General features: G+C 35.7%; 5 protein-coding genes and 1 pseudogene across 6 annotated transcripts; 4 read left to right on the top strand and 2 right to left on the bottom strand.

Annotated features, from left to right (window-relative positions):
- The first annotated feature begins 253 nt into the window (after positions 1-253).
- Positions 254-2,656, top strand: LOC139820176 (ribonuclease H1-like; annotated as a pseudogene).
- Positions 2,657-3,600: 944 nt separating this feature from the next.
- LOC139820165 (uncharacterized) lies at positions 3,601-5,644 on the top strand. Its single transcript, XM_071790201.1, has 4 exons — positions 3,601-3,973; positions 4,646-4,699; positions 4,780-5,002; positions 5,234-5,644. Exons 2-4 carry the CDS (start codon positions 4,647-4,649, stop codon positions 5,360-5,362), a joined length of 405 nt encoding a protein of 134 aa, XP_071646302.1. The 5' UTR covers positions 3,601-3,973; position 4,646; the 3' UTR covers positions 5,363-5,644.
- A 188-nt stretch (positions 5,645-5,832) lies between these two features.
- On the top strand, positions 5,833-8,400 carry LOC139820157 (uncharacterized). The gene is made up of 5 exons (XM_071790190.1): positions 5,833-6,249; positions 6,402-6,566; positions 7,372-7,425; positions 7,502-7,724; positions 7,960-8,400. Exons 3-5 carry the CDS (start codon positions 7,373-7,375, stop codon positions 8,143-8,145), a joined length of 462 nt encoding a protein of 153 aa, XP_071646291.1. The 5' UTR covers positions 5,833-6,249; positions 6,402-6,566; position 7,372; the 3' UTR covers positions 8,146-8,400.
- Positions 8,401-9,060: 660 nt separating this feature from the next.
- On the top strand, positions 9,061-10,609 carry Rpb7 (DNA-directed RNA polymerase II subunit RPB7). Its single transcript, XM_071782995.1, has 8 exons — positions 9,061-9,261; positions 9,386-9,495; positions 9,566-9,725; positions 9,834-9,884; positions 10,006-10,071; positions 10,144-10,215; positions 10,290-10,323; positions 10,405-10,609. Exons 1-8 carry the CDS (start codon positions 9,250-9,252, stop codon positions 10,419-10,421), a joined length of 522 nt encoding a protein of 173 aa, XP_071639096.1. The 5' UTR covers positions 9,061-9,249; the 3' UTR covers positions 10,422-10,609.
- A 148-nt stretch (positions 10,610-10,757) lies between these two features.
- On the bottom strand, positions 10,758-13,903 carry LOC139815799 (uncharacterized). Its single transcript, XM_071782981.1, has 5 exons — positions 13,614-13,903; positions 12,413-12,940; positions 12,142-12,230; positions 11,821-12,045; positions 10,758-11,562 (listed from the first exon to the last, which is right to left on the bottom strand). The coding sequence occupies exons 1-5, from the start codon at positions 13,752-13,754 to the stop codon at positions 11,376-11,378; spliced, it is 1,170 nt and encodes a 389-aa protein (XP_071639082.1). The 5' UTR covers positions 13,755-13,903; the 3' UTR covers positions 10,758-11,375.
- Positions 13,904-14,450: 547 nt separating this feature from the next.
- On the bottom strand, positions 14,451-18,983 carry Naam (Nicotinamide amidase). Of its 2 annotated transcripts, none has more exons than XM_071783060.1 (6): positions 18,848-18,983; positions 18,490-18,730; positions 17,427-17,778; positions 16,607-16,848; positions 16,013-16,257; positions 14,451-15,781 (listed from the first exon to the last, which is right to left on the bottom strand). In XM_071783060.1, the coding sequence occupies exons 1-6, from the start codon at positions 18,979-18,981 to the stop codon at positions 15,226-15,228; spliced, it is 1,770 nt and encodes a 589-aa protein (XP_071639161.1). In that variant the 5' UTR covers positions 18,982-18,983; the 3' UTR covers positions 14,451-15,225. The 2 variants fall into 2 exon arrangements, with proteins under 2 accessions (XP_071639161.1, XP_071639154.1); XM_071783053.1 differs by having other exon boundaries at positions 16,607-16,805; positions 17,300-17,778.
- Between the last annotated feature and the right edge of the window lie 46 nt (positions 18,984-19,029).

Below are 19,029 nucleotides of genomic sequence, written 5' to 3' on the forward strand. Positions count from 1 at the left end.
AACATATAAAATGTTTTGTTTATATTGTTTATATTTGTTTATATTGTCTATAAAAGCATGCTTATTTATATGAACATTGTATGTACATACATAAATTTTATAAAATTATTTTTCGAAAAAATAAAGGAAATGCGTCAAGTGTCTACGCGAGAAACAATATTTAAAATTTAACAGTGAAAAAAAAATGTTTTCTATAGCTGACTTTCTTTTTTCTTTTTTTTCTCTATAGCATCCATTTTAAATAAAAAATGTAACTGCAAAGTATAAATTTAAAGTGTCTCTCAACCTTCAAGTACTTACGTTTTAATAGTTTATGTTTATGTTGTGGTCAATTGTGATGTTTGGTTAAATGTTCTCTTTATCATTTTCTACACTTAAAACGAGATAGATTTATATGCTACGGCATTGGTGTAAGAAAGAGCAAAGTGCTTAGCGGTGCTTAGGGTGTAACTGAAAACTGAAACGATTTATAACCTTTCGTGCTTTTGCTTGGTGCAGATGGGCTGTGAATTTGTGTATGCGTATGCATAGTCAACAAAACAAACTGAAAAATATGGACTAAGATAAATCACAAAAACAATATTAAATTGTAAGATCCTACAAACTAATCTCATTTTTATTAAAAAATCACAATTACACTGATACAATACAATGTTGCAGTACATTGCAAACTTAAATATGGAAAAATAATATGGAAAATTGCTTATGGAGATAAGTGTGTCGTACTTCGAAAATGCATCTTAATTAATTATTATTTTTTACTCTTTGCAGATGTACTTAATTATTCCTTTTCCACTAATAACAGGGTATATATATAGCACGTACAGGAACTACTAGAGTAAGAGGTTTTCCTAAAAGATTCTTTAATTTTTGTGTCCTGAGAGAAAATCCTGAAAGTGCATTAACATTATTTGGTAGTAAAAGTGGAAACATTAATTAGCAAAGGTATGACTCTCCTGAATAAACGTCATTTGTATTGAGCAAATGGATGAAATTGAATTTCATATTTACAACAAGGCATTATTTCTTAAGCAAAATGCCTTACTACACGGTAGCCAGGGGTCGAAAACCTGGAATTTACGTCACATGGTAAGGAAATCAATTTAATAACTAATAAATTATCAGCAAAAATGAATTAAATAAAGAGTTTTTCTGTTTTATTAGGGATGAATGCAGCGCTCAGGTTCTTGAGTTTCCTGGATCAATATATAAGAAATTTGCAACGGGAAGCGAGGCTCAAAACTTCATAAAGGAGCATTCCTCTTCAACTGGGGAGACAAATTCTACCAATAGCCTCCTCCTTTCGTAAAAAAATTGTTAAATCTGCGAGGTAAAACTTGAATAACAACTGTTCCTTTAATAACAAAAGAGCATTGTAAAGCTAATAATATGGAAATCTCATTACAATATCACTTAAAGTTATAATGTTTTATCTAGATCTCAGACTCTGCCGAAACAACTATATTTACTTGGTGGTAAACAGTCTGTGGTAGCTCCGACAAAATTATTCGCATCAGTTCCAAAGAGGACTTTATCGACAAATGACAATACTAATGAACAATCAAGCAAAAAGAGACAAATAGCGTCAGATATTTCAGACAATTGCCTGAGCTCAGCTCAGTGTTTCTCAGACTATGTGATTTATAAGAATAAATTATACTACAAAATTATACATTCCACAAATTTGGAATTATATAGGATGACAAAGCGGACTTTATTGTGGACGAAGATGGCTACATGAACGTTTTCACGGATTGCGTGTGCAGTTCAAATGGATACAAGGAGGCGCGAGCCGGTATCGGCGTTTGGTTCCGAGACAATCATCCCTTGTACGTTTTATTTTTTAGTCTGTCAATTGTCTGTCAGAATCCAATGAATCGGTGTATAACATAGTTATAACTTTTATAGAAACGTATCTGAACCGGTGGAGGGACGAGCTACCAATAACATGGCAGAGATCCAAGCCGTCACGGTAGCTGTGAGGCAGGCGAAGAAGGCTGGAATCAAAAAGCTGAAAATCAATACCGATTCCAAATTCCTTATCTCCCGCATCACGAAATGGATGCCAATCTGGAAGAGAAGAGGGTGGAAGACAGTGCAGGGCAAGCCAGTTACAAACAAAACAGAGTTGCTGGAAATGGAAAAGGAACTGAATTCTTTGACTATTGCTTGGGTAAGCAATCTTTTAATATTTAATTTAAAGTTTTATAGAAATGAAATTTAAATGTCATATACATATCTTTTTTTTTATCTAATTAATATGATATAGATATACTCTGTACTATTGTGAAAATACCAAATATTTAATTTTCTAGAATCATGTGAATGGACATGTAGGAATTCATGGTAACGAAATGGCAGACAAACTGGCAAGAGACGGCGCCTTACGATATAAAAGTCAAGTTTAAGAACGAAGATTAACAGTACAAAATATTTTCTATAAATTGCATTCTAGATTATCTAATTATTTTTGTTTACGTAAACTTTCCTATAGAAAATATTCTGTAATTAGACATTTATTATAAAATTTACTAAATCTGATATGTAATAAAACCTTTTCTTTTATAATTCTAGTGAGTAAAGCAGATTATGTCAGTAAAAGATAAATTGTAAGATAGAAAAAATTGCTACAATTAAAAATTATTGACTACTTAAATTATATTATTTAATACAGAACGGTTGGTTCTCCTTAAGTAAGGATAAATATAATGAAAGATATACAAATTGTTAAATTAAAATTTACATTTATGTCAGATTTATAGAAAAACGTCTAAGTTATATATCTTTATATCTACATAAATTATATACATTTCGTCTACGTCAATACATTTTTCGTAACATAATTAAGAACATTAATTGCTAACGTCAGTCTGATAAAAACGTCAATTTGATAAACAACTATTGTTTCCTCGAAGATGAGCCAGAAGCGTGCCCATCCTCATTTATTGTCTGTCGTTTCACCGATTTTGATGATCTCGTCGAGATTCGTTTGAGAAGTGTATAAATATCTTCTGGAGACACTTGTAACGCCAGTAATTCCAACACGATGCTGTAAACGGAGAGAAAGAGATTGTATCATGTAGAATTGTAACAGAACATGCGTGGAGGTTATGTCACGCGGACAATACGCCACTTTCGTCATCGTCGAGAATGTGTCTCACCGGAAAACGCCGGGTACCGCGGAGATTCCCGTTATCTCGGCCAGTTCAATCAGTTCCTGTTGATGCGACTGCGAGAACGCCATTTTTTCGCGAAATCGCCTGACTTTTGGATTTGCCGCGCGAAGCTGTTAGCGGACAAAAGCTCTCGAAATTCAGATCTGACAAAGTGATAACTGTCGCGATCTATTTGCGCTTGCAAACCCTTTTTCTTCCTCCTCTCTTTCCTTCCTCATTTTGACGAAGCCATAAGTATTTGTATCATTTAATAGAGCACATGAAGCACGCTTTGACTTTCTTTCTCTCTCCGATGATCTCTCAAAACGAAGACACGAAAATATGCGCGATAATGACGATTTGTCCGTCGTGCTTTCTATTGCTACACCCTACACCATAGTGCAGCAACAAAAGAACATACTTGAAATGTTTCTCAACATTCATTGGCAACACTGGTGACTGGCAGCGCGCCGAAAGGATGACGTAATACACTTCCGATTTGCCTTCTCTGTCCAATGAGATTTCTCGAACGGCCACGTGACCCGCGAATCACGGGAATCACGTATTGTACATACATACATACAGATCACAGGATTCAAATTTCCAAACAATTATTACGTATATGTGTGTATCTCTATATAATATGTATATATATGCATAACAGATCGCCGCTCACTGCCGCTCACATAACGGAAAAAGACAAAAAGGACCTCGCCATTTTCGTACAACATCTTGATCTTGATCTTCTGTCGAACGGAAGGCTGACCTGAGATCGTTGGTCGTTTCTGTGGTGATTGCTGACATCGCAAATTGATCAAGTGAGTGGTTTAACGAACATTTGACGCTTTCCTTTGGCAAAAAGATAGGATGACGTGGAGATCGATCTCGGATAATCCTGCTCAATCCAGCTAGCGGGGCCTTTTGTTGCTTCGTTGCTTTGTGTCGTAAAATAAATCTCTTTCATATGTGTAGTATGTGTACCTATGTTATAATTAGGACTGCAATTTAAGAAATATCACGAAATTGTCAGTCAATATTAACCACTTGAAATTGTTGATTAACGCAATGATAGTTGAGACTTGAAAGGATTGATGTTGATTACAAAAGAAAGGAAAAAAGACTTTTTCATGAACTATTCTTTTCTTTTTCCTTTATAATTATGTTTCTATTAATGCCACATTTTTAAGACCGTAATTATAGGTATAATAAAATAAAGGAAGTATTCGATGAAGCAAGATTATGTTCTTTTCTGATCATACTTATTGTTTACATTCGCAAGATGGAAAGGAAAAAAGAAGAGAAAATGGAAAGAATGCAAAAAGCAATCATAATTAGCACTCTTTTTTCTTTGATGCTACTTTTTATTTTATTTTTTTGTAAATTCTAAGTTTATGTGTTAATGGCGTAACAATAAAATTAGTAGTAGTAGCAATAGACAATATAAAGAAATTAAGTATGAAGTTTTGAAATTTATTATTTTTTCTTAATAGAATGCCCTACTATGCAGTGGCCAATGGTCGTAGGAATGGAGTTTATGACAATTGGTAAGAAGATAATTCATGAGATAATTGAAATAACGCTATTTCTGAATTAAGTTCTAGATGAATGCTTTCTGTTATTAAAGGGAGGATTGTAAGGAGCAAGTAAACGGATATTCTTATAACAATTATAAGAAATTCGATACACCCGACCAAGCTTGGGACTTTGTTGACCAACATTCTTCTAAAGGAAAAAATGAGAGATCATTTGATAGCAACAAAGCTATAGCTTGTCGAAATGACAATCAAGTTGCGATAAGGGGCAATTACCAGAGGGAAACTAGCGGCTATCAACGTACTGATTATACGGTATGGAATAAAAAATATCTTGGAAAGTGCCAAAGACATATATGTACTTTAACATTGCATAAGATAGTTCAGTGATTATCATAGTACATTATTTCAATAATACAATGCAATAAAATATATTTATTATATTTTATATCTCAATTCTAGAGTCATTTTAAATTTTTCAGCATTTTTAAATGCTATTTTCTTTAATTTTTCCTTTGTTTGATAATGATTTTTGTTGATTTGCAGAAAGGAAAAAACTCCGTCGTCGTACGCGAACGTTCTTACAGGAGTGGTAGAGATGGAAGCGGATATTATGTCGAGAAATATACACGCACCTACTGGAAAAATAATGATTCGTCATCCGATGATGATTAACGAGATGCCAGAGAAAAATCTCCATTTCTCCATATACTGTCCATATAAGTCAACAGCATGCTGCATGATCATATTCTGAAAGAACTAAATAAGTTTATAATATTAGGGTGGCCAATAAGTCCGTGCGGTTTTTATAAGTATAAATATATACTTATAAAAACCGCACGGACTTATTGGCCAACCTAATAGTTTATAGAAAGAACTAGTTTAAGTTGAGATCAGTTGGAATGTTATTTTTAGTTTTATATATTATCGATTACATATAAGTCACTGATTGATCATGCTTTTTTTTAAATATATGTCATTATTACTAAATAAATGCTATATTCTATGTACAACTAAGTTTTTTTACAGACTCGGAATCACACATGATCTTTGATTTTTCATACAAATGGTGATCTTTATAAAAAGGATTTGTAAACAAAATCATCTCTGCTTTGAAAAATTGAGCTTTGTTTTCAAAACGTATTTGAAGATTTTTGCCCTTCAACGAACGACGAGATTTGCTTATCTTTAGGTTACTTGGGGGCTAAATTCATATTTCGATTTTTTTCTATCGGGGCACGTATAATATGGATTCCAATCGGAATTGATGAGTCATTCCGTGTATGCGTGGCGCGCGCGCGCGCGTGTGTGTATGCGAGGCGACAAGATTCCGAAAATTGAATCTGATTCTTTACTTGCTAGCGCTCACTCAACAGTTGTGTTGCCTGAACGCGGCCATTGTTTCTCAACATTCATTGGCAGCACTGGCAGCGCGTCGAAGGATGACGTAATACACTTCCGATTTCCCTATCTCTGCCCAATGAGATTTCTCGAACGGCCACGTGACCCGCGAATCACGGGAATCACAGATCACAGGATTTAAATTTCCAAACAATTATCACGTATGTGTGCATTTCTATATAATATGTATATATATGCATAACAGATCTCTCGAAGGTCATACTGTCAATACTCAGTCATACTCTAAAGAAGAAGCATAACAGATCGCCACTGATATCGCCACTCACATAACGCCGTATTGTCCTATGAAAAGAGGCAGGAGCCAACTGAATTAAAGAAGAAGAAGAAGCCACTCACATAACGGAAAAAGACAAGGGCTTCGCCATTTTCTTACGTCTTCTGTCGAACGGAAGGCTGATCGCTGATCTGAGATCGTTGGTCGTTTCTGTGGTGATTGCTGACATCGCAAATTGATCAAGTAAGGGTCAATTTCACCAACATCGGTTAACTGTAACCTTCGGTTAAACTCACTCTTCATCTTTTTCTAACTGCCCCCTATTAGAAAGAGACGAAGAGTGAGTTTAACCGAAGGTTACAGTTAACCGACGTTGGTGAAACTAATTAAGTGCTTTAACGAACATTTGACGCTTTTCTTTGGCAAAAAGATAGGATGCCGTGGAGATCGATCTCGGATAATCCAGCTAGCGAGGCCTTTTTTTGCTTCGTTGCTTTGTGTCGTAAAATAAATCTCTCCTTCATATATATATGTACCTATAATGTTACAGTTAGGACTGCAGTTTAAGAAGTATCACGAAATTGTCAGCCAATATTAACCATTTGAAATTGTTGATTAATGCAATGATGGTTGAGACTTGATTAAGGATTGATGTTGATTACAAAAGAAAGGAAAAAAGACCTTTTTATGGACTATTCTTTTCTTTTTCCTTTATAATTATGTTTCTATTAATGCCACATTTTTAACACCGTAATTATAGGTGTAATAAAATAAAGAGAGTTTTTGGTGATGCAAGATCTATTCTTTTCTGGTCATACTTATTGTTTACATTCGCAAGATGGAAAGGAAAAAAAAGGGAAAATGGAAAGAATGCAAAAAGCAATCATAATTAGCACTCTTTTTTTCTTTGATGCTACTTTTTATTTTCTTTTTTGTAAATTCTAAGTTTATATGTTAATGGCGCAACAATAAAATTAATAGTAGTAGCAATAGACAATATAAAGAAATTAAGTATGAAGTTTTGAAATTTATTATTTTTTCTTAATAGAATGCCCTACTATGCAGTGGCCAATGGTCGTAGGATTGGAGTTTATGACAATTGGTAAGAAGATAATGAGATAATTGAAATAACCCTATTTCTGAATAAAGTTCTAGATGAATGCTTTCTGTTATTAAAGGGAGGATTGTAAGGAGCAAGTTAACGGATACTCTTATAACAATTATAGAAAATTTGATACACCCGACCAAGCTTGGGACTATGTTGACCAACATTCTTCAAAAGGAAAACATGAAAAATTATTTGATAGAAACAAAGCTGTAGCTTGTCGAAATGGCAATCAAGTTGCGATAAGGGGCAATTACCAGGGGGAAACTAGCCGCTATCGACGTACTGATTATACGGTATGGAATAAAAAATATCTTGGAAAATACTAAAAACATATATATACTTTAACATTGCATAAGATAGTTCAGTGATTACCACAGTATTTTATTTTAATAATACAATGCGATAAAATATATTTCTTATATTTTATATCTCAATTCTAGTCATTTCAAATTTTTTAGCATTTTTAAATGCTATCTAAATCTTCTTTAATTTGCCTTTTGTTTGATGATGATTTTTGTTGATTTGCAGAAAGGACAAAACTCTGTCGTCGTACGCGAACGTTCTTACAGGAGTGGTAGAGATGGAAGCGGATATTATGTCGAGAAATATACACGCACCTACTGGAGAAATAATGATGACGATGATGACGAATCGTCATCAGACGGTGATAATGATGACGATGATTACGAATCGTCATCAGACGATTATTATTAACGAGATGCAAGAGAAAATTCTCCATTTCTCCGTATACTGAAGAGTTTACTATATAAGTCAACAGCATGAACATGTTCTGAAAGAACTAAATAGTTTATAATAGTTTATAGAAAGAACTTAATAGTTTAAGTTGAGATCAGTTGGAATGTTATTTTTAGTTTTATATATTATCGATTACATATAAGTCACTGATTGATCATGCTTTTTTTTTTAAATATATGTCATTAATAAATAAATGCTATATTCTATGTACAACTAGTTGTTTTACAGACTCGGAATCACACATGATCTTTGATTTTTCATACAAATAGTAATCTTTATAAGAAGGATTTGTAAACAAAATCATCTCTGCTTTGAAAAATTGAGCTTTGTTTTTAAAACCTATTTGAAAGTTTTTGTCTTTCAACGAACGACGAGACTTGTTTATCCTTAGGTTACTTGGGGGCTAGATAAATATTTTGATTTTTTTCTATCGGGACACAATATGGATTCCAATCGGATTTGATGAGTCATTTCGTGTATGCATGGCGTGCGCGCGCGTGTGTGTGTATACGAGGCGACAGGATTCCGAAAATTGAATCTGAATCCTTTACTTGCTAGATTACTAATATGACTACTCTAACATTAGGTTTTTATAACTATGCTTATATAAAAAGTATTTATCTAAAAAATTTATATATTTATAAAATACAATATTATATAAAAACAAACTATTTTTCTCTTACATTTCTTCTATTAAATAAATTTTTTCGATATTTGAAATGAGAAATAAAATTCATTTTTTAGTATGAAGAAAGATGACTGCATTTGTAAAATGCGCCTTCAGAATAATACTGCTATAGGGATTTAAATTTCATGAAGATCTGTTTTCTCAATTCTCATCATGTAGCGATGTAGCGCCAGGCCGCCAGTGGCGCCAGTATCCAGTAATCAGTAATCCATGTTTACCGGAATACCGGTTGCAGTTGATTGTATTCTAACCTATACAGACATTTGTTTACTGTATAGACTTATTAGCTAAGATCATCCAGTTTATTTAATACTCTCTCAAATTTATATCTGATTAGATAATTGTAATATTATTTCAATTAATACTTAACCATAATGTTTTATCACGTAAGTAAAACTTCTTCATACTGTTTTCAAACTACTTCATTCTGTCATGCTCTTTCATCAATTATTCAAATTCACAAGGAAACATAAAATTAATCGCTCTTCAACTTCTCGAATAAATACATAGATTTCGTTGGAGCATGAGATTTTGTTACATCCCCGGTACTTCGGTCCCCAATTACTCGACACTGTAAAGCAGAAGCTCTATACGGAGGTAGAAGGCACTTGCACAGGAAAGTGAGTATCATACTTTTATTTTGATATTACAAATTCCCAGATCTTTTACTTTATTCACATGCTTGTTCAGATATGGTTTCGTCGTCGCAGTCACGACGATTGACAACATAGGAGCTGGTATTATACAACCGGGACAAGGCTTTGTAGTATATCCAGTCAAATATAAAGCGATTGTATTCAGGCCATTCAAAGGTGAAGTGCTGGACGCGATCGTAACTCAAGTGAATAAGGTAGGAATAGATGCTTTTTTTTTTTCAAAAATGTAAAATGATCCGTTTGAATATTGATTCATTAAGTATTGAACAACGATGATGTTTCATGTTTTTTCACACTTGTAGGTTGGCATGTTCGCTGAAATAGGTCCGCTTTCGTGCTTTATATCTCATCACGTGAGTAATTGTAACGATTATGAAATTAATTAATTATTGAAATAAAATATTAATTAGTACAAGGTTAATTATTAAGTTACATACGATATATAAAATAATATATGAACCTAAATTCCTATAGTCAATCCCAGAGGATATGCAGTTCTGTCCAAATGTGAATCCAGCCTGCTACAAATCGAAAGAAGAAGTAAGTTGTGTTGTGAAGCATCACAACAGAAATTTTGTGATTGTAAATTTACAATAACAATTTTTCTTTCAGGACGTAGTTATCCAAGCGGATGACGAGATTAGATTGAAAATCGTGGGCACGAGAGTCGATGCTACGGGAATTGTTAGTATTAATTAAATTAATAATGAGAAAATTATTCTGTTTCACACTAATTTACATATTAAATTATTTTTCAGTTTGCTATTGGCACGTTAATGGATGACTACTTAGGTAACGGCATGTTTAACGTTATCGTTTGCACACACAATACATTTAAATGCAATATTTATAATTTATTCTTCCTTTTTCTAGGTCTTGTATGCAACTAGCGTGTCTGCAGTCTGCTCGTCCAAAAAGATTTTATTAATTTATCTAAATAAGTTTTTATATTCTGGGATTTATATTCTGGAACGATACAAGTGTCTTGAAATACTTTTTACTTTTTTATAACATAAGATACTGATATAATCAATCCGACAAAAAGATATGAAAATATAGTAATAGTATATAAAAGCCACATTTGGATGGAACAGAATCGTAACAATTTAAACACCCTACCTCTATAATTATGTTGGAATCATAATGGTAATAAATGGAAACGACTCATAGGAATTATAAATTGTAATAGATAATATTTCTAAAATAAAATTTAAGTACGAAATATGTATTTAATAAACATTACTTTAATTCATGTTATCTTACGCGTTATTAACAGTCCACAGAAGCGAAGCAAATAGATGCTATGATACACAGGGTGCTTCGTTAACTCTATTAAACAATCGTCTCATTTTCCAACATTTTTCAAATATACTGGAGTATAAGGCGATTTTTGGCGTGACTCTGGTATGAGCAACCAAAGGGTACCAAATTGCACCAGAACCAATAGCAACCACCGATAGCAACTTTGGTATATGTACCAAACCATACCAAACGATCGCCAAAAATCGCCTATAATCATGTTTTCTTACAGAAATACTAACGCAAAATTATTCGGATATTGTCACTACTAAGACAATTAAAAAACCAGATGTAGGTAGTTTGTAATCATACAAAGATACTGTTTAGGTAATGTACATCTTTTTAATTAACATATCTCTTATTTACTACCAGTCATCATTTCACAATGATGCATTTGTAACGAAATGGATACGCCAGCAACATTCGAAACCATCGATTCGTGGAAAAAGCATTCCTCTTGGTTTATTCGTTGTGACGGATAAAATCGTGTAATTCTAGCATTCAGCAGTGAATTCACTTCAATTGATGCAATTTTAAGGCGGAGCTCAATTCAAAGAATCCTCGTTGTTACTAAATATGTTTGTAAGGCTTGTGAATAGCGCTAATTTCGGTGCCATGCGTAGGTCTTCCTTTTTCGTGGCTGTATCCTGATCGGGCATCATCTTGTCCGCAATATGCTTATAAACTTTCCCATCAGCATTAACGTAAAAAGTAGAAAAGCCGTCATACCATCTGAAATCGTTATATATAATTGTCTTGTTATTATAATCAATTTTATAATAAATATCCTCTCCAATAACACATAAGCAAAATTAATTTGAGGAAATATAAATTATTTTATCTTTTTCTGGATAGAATAGAATAAAAAACGGAACCAAAAGCGAAATTCTTTCCAAATAATAGACAACTTTAATTAATTGTAATTAATGTTTATAAGGACAATTTTATATTACTGTTAAAAGGAATGTTTGTAGCATTGATTACACTTACACTTCCTGGTCAGCGCTTATGGCATCATGTATTTTCCAAACTTTATACTTCCAAAACATAGAAAATACCTTCCAGCCTGTGACACCTCGTATACGCCAACGAACCTGCACGGTACTGTTTTCAGGATGCATTGTGATCTTCATGATGTCAAACTTGACGTGTGCAAACTTTATATGACCAACGCACCTTAACAGTATCAACTGTTTCGCATAATTCGTAAGTCCTCTGCAATATTTTTTGAGCACGTACATCATGAGAAAATAAAAATACTTAATGCTAAAAACTCTCATTTGCTTTGGATACTTAACAAAATTAATTTACCTCGTCGTTACTCCCCTAATATTATTGATAAAAATTATATCATCGGTATATATCGAAAAATTCTGAGGTTTCACAAACAGCTTTGGTAACTGCAAGCAACGTTTCAATCAGAAAAAAAATTATCTAGCACAAGAGGTGCTTCTTGTGAATTATGCCTCAAGAGTGTCTCAGAATTATTGTACTTTGTTTCTGATACCGCGAAATTGTTCGAAGAATCCAAGTTAACAAAAGTGCAATAATTCTGGTATCTCCTATAAATCACATGACATACATCTTGACTAAGACAATCGACTATGGATTGCAGTCGTTCCTGCGATGGTTTACCCTCGTTTTCTAGCGGTGACGACTGTTGCGGGCTCGTCTTTAGAGTGCTCGTATCATCGGAGGTAAATACGATACTTTTGTTAATATTTGTTTCTCGACTACTGTGCAAGCTTTCTAAACAAATCCTATCATTATCTAGAAATGATTTATCTTTATAATTTCCTACAACACTTTGTGCCTGAAATATTTCAACGTTGTCCGATGCGATTCCTATGGGAGCTACGTGTTTCCTGCTTTTCAAGAAGGCAACGCTGAGCCTCTGTGTCTTGTGCGGTTTGCGTGGGTTCTGGACCCAATACGTCATTGCGCTCTTGCTCTCGTCGTCAGCGTGTCGTTTGCGTGGCTTTTCATTCCATTGATTGTGAACGTCGAGATAAGCCAGGGATAAATTTGGAGGCAATGTACATCCCACAAAAGGTACCGATTTGCCTGCGGTATTTGCTCTTACGGACAATGCTCTCTGTGTACCCAAGAACTGAAAATTGAGACAGATAGTAAGAGAGACAGTAAAAGTTATAGAGCCTTAATAAAAGTGTACAGCTAAGATATAAAACTATAAGAAGATACAAGAAAGAAGAACATATAAATTATTCCTATTAGTCATAAACGTAAAATAGCAGTTACAAGATTTATTTGGAATTCGTGCTATGATCATTTTTATTTTTAAACTTAGAATATAGCTCAAGTTGATTCGTAGCTCAGTCATTTGTCCATCATCGTAAATTTACGAGTCGTTGCTCCTCGTATTTTTGCTAAAGAAAAATTCGCCCCCGAATAGTTTTGTAATTGGAAGGAAGAATATTTACGCAATTACTTCCGGAACATCCCGTCAACAAACAATCCGGCGTTTTGGTTTTTGCATCAACGTGACGCGTGACGTCATCCGAGCAACTTTTGATCGTCACGATGTAATCGGGAGTCGGAGGCTCTCCGGTTTCGCGCGGCGTTACCGCGAAATTTACGACGGAAGTCCGCGTTTCGGCGCATTTTCAGCGAGTTTAACATTCACTTACGAGTGATTACGGACACGGAGTCACGCGATTATGTAAGCGTTTGGAGGTTAGGACAGTCGGCCGCCGCGCCGGCGGGCACCTTCCGCACGCCGCGAGGGACCCGCCGAGCGGAATCGGCCGTCGCGTGCGACGCACCTGCTTCAGGAAGGCGGACGACTCGACGTTCTTCTGCAGCTGCAGCTGAAGACGGTCGAGCTTCGACAGCGGTTTTCGACCGCCGCCGCCGCTGACGAGCGACGACAGCCGTCCGGGTAGTGTGCGAAAGCACTGAGACATGTTGCGCGAGCGTGCGCGACGACGACTGGTCGTTTAGATCGACGACATCCTTCGCGACGGCCCGCAAAAACACACGGTGCCCTACTACGCGGCCTGCGCGCGTGCTTTTTGCTTTACAACGCAACGCGGTCCGTCATCTATTTTCTCCGGTTCCGTGTTCCGGGTTCCGGCCCGAACACGTTCTTGCGCTTGCGCTCTTCGCGAGATAGCGCTTCGCAAAGGTAGCGTCAAAATACATAATTTTTTAAAAATGGCTAGAAATCATGCTCGAAACTCGTGAGACTACGGTATTTTTTTATCTTAACTGTTTCCCGCGCTTCATTTTCTTGCCTGTTAATTACATATATAATCAATATTTTATTTTATCCAATATATATATTTCTTTTATATATATATATATATATTTCTATTTGTTTTTCTTAGTCCTATATTTCCTATAAGAAATATATTTTAGATATATTATATATATACATATACATAAAATAAATATAAATGACATTAAGATTTTACATATAAATGTTTATGATAATAAAAGAATTTCTGTAATAAAAGCGGCGGTAAATAAATCGTGTCCCGCGCTAAATTCACGCGATTTATCTAATATTTCGAATATTTATCTAATAAAAAAGTCTTAAAATCTTATAACAAAATTGCAAATATCGGCCGATTATTTTCTTAGAAATACACAACACAAACTATATGTATTAATAATTTATTTTCAATATTAGCAAAATCTATCGTAAATCAGGAACATATAACGCGCAAATTGTTGCGTTTCTAATACAAATAAAACGTGCGATAAAACTCACGCTTCTTTATTTTCTCCTCGCAAGATGATGTTTAAAATTGTTGAAACTTTACGTACTACCAACACATGTAACACACATCTAAGATTTTAATTTTACCCTTTATTGTTCCATAACATTGTAATACTTTTATAGGAACCCATCGAACCCATTATGCGAATTTTGTTCCCAACATAACTTCACTCTCATTAATAATATGTATGTATGTATGTACAATGTACATACATACATGCATATAGATAAATCATCTTTAACGCAATTTACTTATACATATATATTTAATAAATATTCTTTCTCTTCAAGTTCTAAAATAGAGAGATTGAATTTCATATATCTATACTAAGTTTAATAAATGCTTATATCACTTATCACTTTCAGATCTTAGATCCAATTTTTATAAATTTTATCTCTCTTAAAGAAATCTAGAAAAGATAACAGACTTATTAACAAATTCAACGTTTACTTTCTAACATCTATTTTAACTACCTTAACGCTCAGCGAAAAAAGGTACATGCATTCTATAACTTCTCTGCAACTTTTTCTTTTTTCATTTTCAACTGTTCTATGCTTACAAGATCTGATTCAAAATGCTAGATTATGGCCTTTCATATTAATCTACCAATCGAATGTTTCTAAGTATATTAGTACTACACAATTTACTACACTTATTCGCCTAGGCTCATTTTTTGCTTGATTTCCAATGCGAGTTTGTAACCGAGCTCCGGTCGTCGGTCTCTTCCCTCCACCATTCCCTTCACCTGGGTGGAATTCACTATCACGCCGTTGCTGCCTATCACGGTGGCCTTGGTCTTCTCGATGTCGACGAGATCCACGCCGCGGCTGCAGTCATCAATCAATATAGTGCGGTAACCACTGGTGAGCGCGTCCACCGCGGTAGCGCCTACGCAAACATCGTAGGCCAATCCGCAGATGTAGATATCGGTGGCACCCTTTTCCTGCAGCTGCGACGACAGCGTGGTCTCGGTGAGCTTCTTGTTGTCCCAGAACACCGAGTACGAGTCGACCTCCGGATTCGTGCCCTTATAGATCTTGATCGCGTTGTCGACGATCTTCAGGTCCTTGTGAAGCTCAGCACCCCATGAATCCTGCACGCAATGACGCGGCCACAGACGTTGCTTCAGCAACGGTGGTCCCTGGAACGTCACTGTGTCGTACACCCGCGCCGCTTCCTTCGAGATATTGCTGCTGATGTCCACCTCTCTGTTAACGATCGCAAATAAATAAATATCAGTGCGAAAAGCTCTTCCCGCTTCTTTTACTTTCTTTATTAATGACCTCTGATGTCTTTTATATCGAAAATTATGTTAATAAACAGAAGTTGAAATACTTTAATAAAAATATGGCAGTTATAGTTTTAAGACAAACTTGTATAGACATTTCTTAAATAAAGGCATGGTAAACTTTTGCGTTTTGCAATATACTGATAATTACCTCAAGTGCAAATTATCAATGAAGGATACGTGATCCACGGGATGCCAGTCCAGGGAGTAAAACACCGCGTCGAACGGCACAGTTTCCAACAACCGATTAATCGGGTCGATTACTTCCGAACCATCGTGCTGCGCAGCGCACTGCTTTATGTTCAAGGAACCTGTTATAAAATCATTTTGCACATCCACAATCAGGAAGGCGCTTTTCGGACGCGTGCATATTTTGATCCATCGGTTCCAGCAGACCTACAAAGTTGCATCAATGGAAATAACATTAAATAAGTAAGTCAATGTAAACTTCTGAATTTCAGAAATTTATTAACACTTTCGGTAATTAAGTGACCCATTTCAGAAAGTATTCTAAAATACCTAAACGTAAAACTGGTCGCATTAATATTATTACATAGACATTCTATTACCTTTCCAAGTAAGGCAGCAGAAGTAAAATTGTTAAAACGACATTGACTTCCTAATATACTTTCTATTATTGACGGAGAAAAAGCTCAAAGTTAAACCATTTTCTACATTTTATATTTAAAGTTCTCTCTCAAAACGAATAATTTGATTGATAACATTCTGAGCACTCTTTATGTACCTCAAACTCTTCCCTGTCGATCAGGCCGTCGCCTTTGAGATCAAAGATCGAGTACACCTCGCGCAGCTGGTCCTCCTCGAGGCCGTAAATCTTGCCGCGGTCATTTCGAAACAACGCGCGGCATATGAGATCAAATTCGGAGATCGACAGAAATCCGTCGCCGTCCTTATCGAAAGCATTGAAACATGCGTCCATGTCTCTCAATGCTACTTGCCGACTACCTGTTTCCAAGTTCCAATCCACTTGTTTAATCAATACTCAGATTAGCGTCCGTCCGATCACTTTACACCTGGACCGCTCCGCCAAATATAGATCTATCGACGGAAATACTGCAGTATTCTATATATAATACTTATCGTTGTTACTGCAATATGTAATCTAGCCCCACTCGATTTTCTTGAAGGGTAACAAGTGTTCCGTAAGTATCGTTTTTTGTCGTCATTCGGATTGGTTTATTTTCAAATGGCTCGGTATATTACACCGGTATATTATACAACGGTATATAGAAAATTCTTTTATTTATCATGTCTTTTACATTTCAGAATTGCAGATGGAAGAATTAATTTTATCCATTTACGGTATTTAGGTTCAAGTTTAAAGCTTTATAATTGTAGCGTCCCGAATTACAGTATTATCTCTTCATTTGGCCGGGATTACATAGATTGCGTGAGTCTCTGATGCGTCAACAACGACACGTCGACCATCGCTTCGGGATGCAGCAGTTCGTGTACTTCGTACTTAGAGGACTCCTCGTAAGCGTACGTCACCGAGGTATCGGATAGCAACATGTTACATTGCGCCAGGATCAAGATGCAGTTACGCAACCGTGTGCAGACGTTGCGATTCTCGACCGGGATTTTTGACAGATCTTCGGTGAAACCTCCCTCGGATTTATCGACGTTCTGAATGCTTGCGCCGATCCATATGTAGCCGTTGTAACCGAGTATCAAAGTGACGCCGTTCTCTAGAGTGTGATAGTGCGTCTTCTTACGTTGAATCAACATCGGCGGTACCTTCAGCATTATTCCCTGCGACAGCTTGCCATATTTCAACACCCGTGTGTGCAAAGAGAGTGAGCCGTCGGCGAAGATCGATTGTACTTCCGCGCAAATCAGGTCTCCCTCCTGCAGGTACCTGCGCATCGTCTGCTCATCTTCGGCGGATCTTCTTCTCTGTGAATTTTAAGAGCAATTCAATACATGGCGCATTCGGAGCTATTGGTATCTTTTTATTAATTTTGACAAACACGCATTAGCGTTTCCTAAATAGAAACTTGAGGAAATTTAATTGATTACAGTGGTACTTGATACCTCTAATAGCAATATATTTTGACTGAAAAATATTTTAATACACTGAAGAATAACAATAATGATAAATATCAAAACTTAATTTTCCGCGAATTAAGTCTAACTTATCTCGTTGGATAAATTTGATTTTAAAATCAAGAACCCAGTATTTTCATGCGTTTCAGGGCCACTTCGATCAAACTCCGATTAACGTAATCGTTGATAAGTCCATTGGAAATGACCAATCGCATTTGTCAATCTGCTTAATGAGCAAATGCAATTGGTCATTTTCAATGGACTAATCAACGATTAAGTTATTCGGAGTTTGGTCGAAGTGGCCCTTAGATACAGTTTCACAAGTGTCGGTTAACTTTTAATCTTAGATTAACTCACTCTTCGTCTCCTTCTAACGTCCCCCTTAGAAAGAGACGAAGAGTGAGTTAATCTAATTGTAAGATTAAAAGTTAACCGACACTTGTGAAAGTGGGCCTAAAAAAACTTGTGAAACTGGTCCTTAGAGTTATTAAAGAAAAAAAAACTCGAAATATTTTGTACAGATGTACAAAAAAAAAAGTACTCCATTTATATGTGCCTTACCAATTCACCACCAGGCAGATTAACACTGGACAATAACAGGACAGCGTCAAGCTTGGCATTTACATCGACTTTCCAACGCTTCTGTTGCACTTCCGTTATCCTTCCCACGATGAGATCCCCGATCTCTCCGTTGTAGCGCGCCTTCAAGGGCCTGATCGATATGAGTTTGTTCACCTTCTCCAGGATCCCAGCGACTGAGGCGCGCAACGTTTTCTCCTCATCAACGTAAGTTCCATGTCCTCTAATTAAGCAATCAGTTCCAATGAATTAAACAATCGACTTTAATTAATTAAACATTCAAATGAATTGAACAGTCAGTTCCATAATCCCACGTTGCGAACCGAATATATTTATTTACCTCAGAAAATCCGGCTGATTGGATATCTCCTCGCCGGGGGTGTAGAGCCGTGGCTGGATACCATCGTTCGCTATTAGATTGAAGTCTACCCTATTCACCGCCAGACGTACGTTAATGGGCGGATATTGAGCCATTGTACAATAATATTGACAAAATTCGATTTCCCGATTGTTCTCACCTTC

The sequence above is a fragment of the Temnothorax longispinosus genome, chromosome 1 (assembly GCF_030848805.1).
Source record: "Temnothorax longispinosus isolate EJ_2023e chromosome 1, Tlon_JGU_v1, whole genome shotgun sequence".
Classification (NCBI taxonomy): Eukaryota; Metazoa; Arthropoda; class Insecta; order Hymenoptera; family Formicidae; genus Temnothorax; species Temnothorax longispinosus.

Excerpts from the sequence above, each read along its gene's own strand:
- LOC139820157 (XM_071790190.1), top strand. The coding sequence starts at position 7,373 with ATGCCCTACTATGCAGTGGCCAATGGTCGTAGGATTGGAGTTTATGAC. Across the intron at positions 7,426-7,501 it reads ATTGGAGTTTATGACAATTG|GGAGGATTGTAAGGAGCAAG; the intron begins GTAAGAAGATAA and ends CTGTTATTAAAG. Across the intron at positions 7,725-7,959 it reads ATCGACGTACTGATTATACG|AAAGGACAAAACTCTGTCGT; the intron begins GTATGGAATAAA and ends GTTGATTTGCAG.
- Naam (XM_071783053.1), bottom strand. The coding sequence starts at position 18,981 with ATGGCTCAATATCCGCCCATTAACGTACGTCTGGCGGTGAATAGGGTA. Across the intron at positions 18,731-18,847 it reads AATCAGCCGGATTTTCTGAG|AGGACATGGAACTTACGTTG; the intron begins GTAAATAAATAT and ends TTGCTTAATTAG. Across the intron at positions 15,782-16,012 it reads ATTGATAATTTGCACTTGAG|AGAGGTGGACATCAGCAGCA; the intron begins GTAATTATCAGT and ends GATCGTTAACAG.
- LOC139820165 (XM_071790201.1), top strand. The coding sequence starts at position 4,647 with ATGCCCTACTATGCAGTGGCCAATGGTCGTAGGAATGGAGTTTATGAC. Across the intron at positions 4,700-4,779 it reads AATGGAGTTTATGACAATTG|GGAGGATTGTAAGGAGCAAG; the intron begins GTAAGAAGATAA and ends CTGTTATTAAAG. Across the intron at positions 5,003-5,233 it reads ATCAACGTACTGATTATACG|AAAGGAAAAAACTCCGTCGT; the intron begins GTATGGAATAAA and ends GTTGATTTGCAG.
- Rpb7 (XM_071782995.1), top strand. Across the intron at positions 9,726-9,833 it reads TCGTAACTCAAGTGAATAAG|GTTGGCATGTTCGCTGAAAT; the intron begins GTAGGAATAGAT and ends TCACACTTGTAG. Across the intron at positions 10,072-10,143 it reads GCTACAAATCGAAAGAAGAA|GACGTAGTTATCCAAGCGGA; the intron begins GTAAGTTGTGTT and ends TTTTTCTTTCAG.
- LOC139815799 (XM_071782981.1), bottom strand. The coding sequence starts at position 13,754 with ATGTCTCAGTGCTTTCGCACACTACCCGGACGGCTGTCGTCGCTCGTC. Across the intron at positions 12,941-13,613 it reads CGTCCGCCTTCCTGAAGCAG|TTCTTGGGTACACAGAGAGC; the intron begins GTGCGTCGCACG and ends CTCAATTTTCAG. Across the intron at positions 11,563-11,820 it reads ATAAGCGCTGACCAGGAAGT|ATGGTATGACGGCTTTTCTA; the intron begins GTAAGTGTAATC and ends TAACGATTTCAG.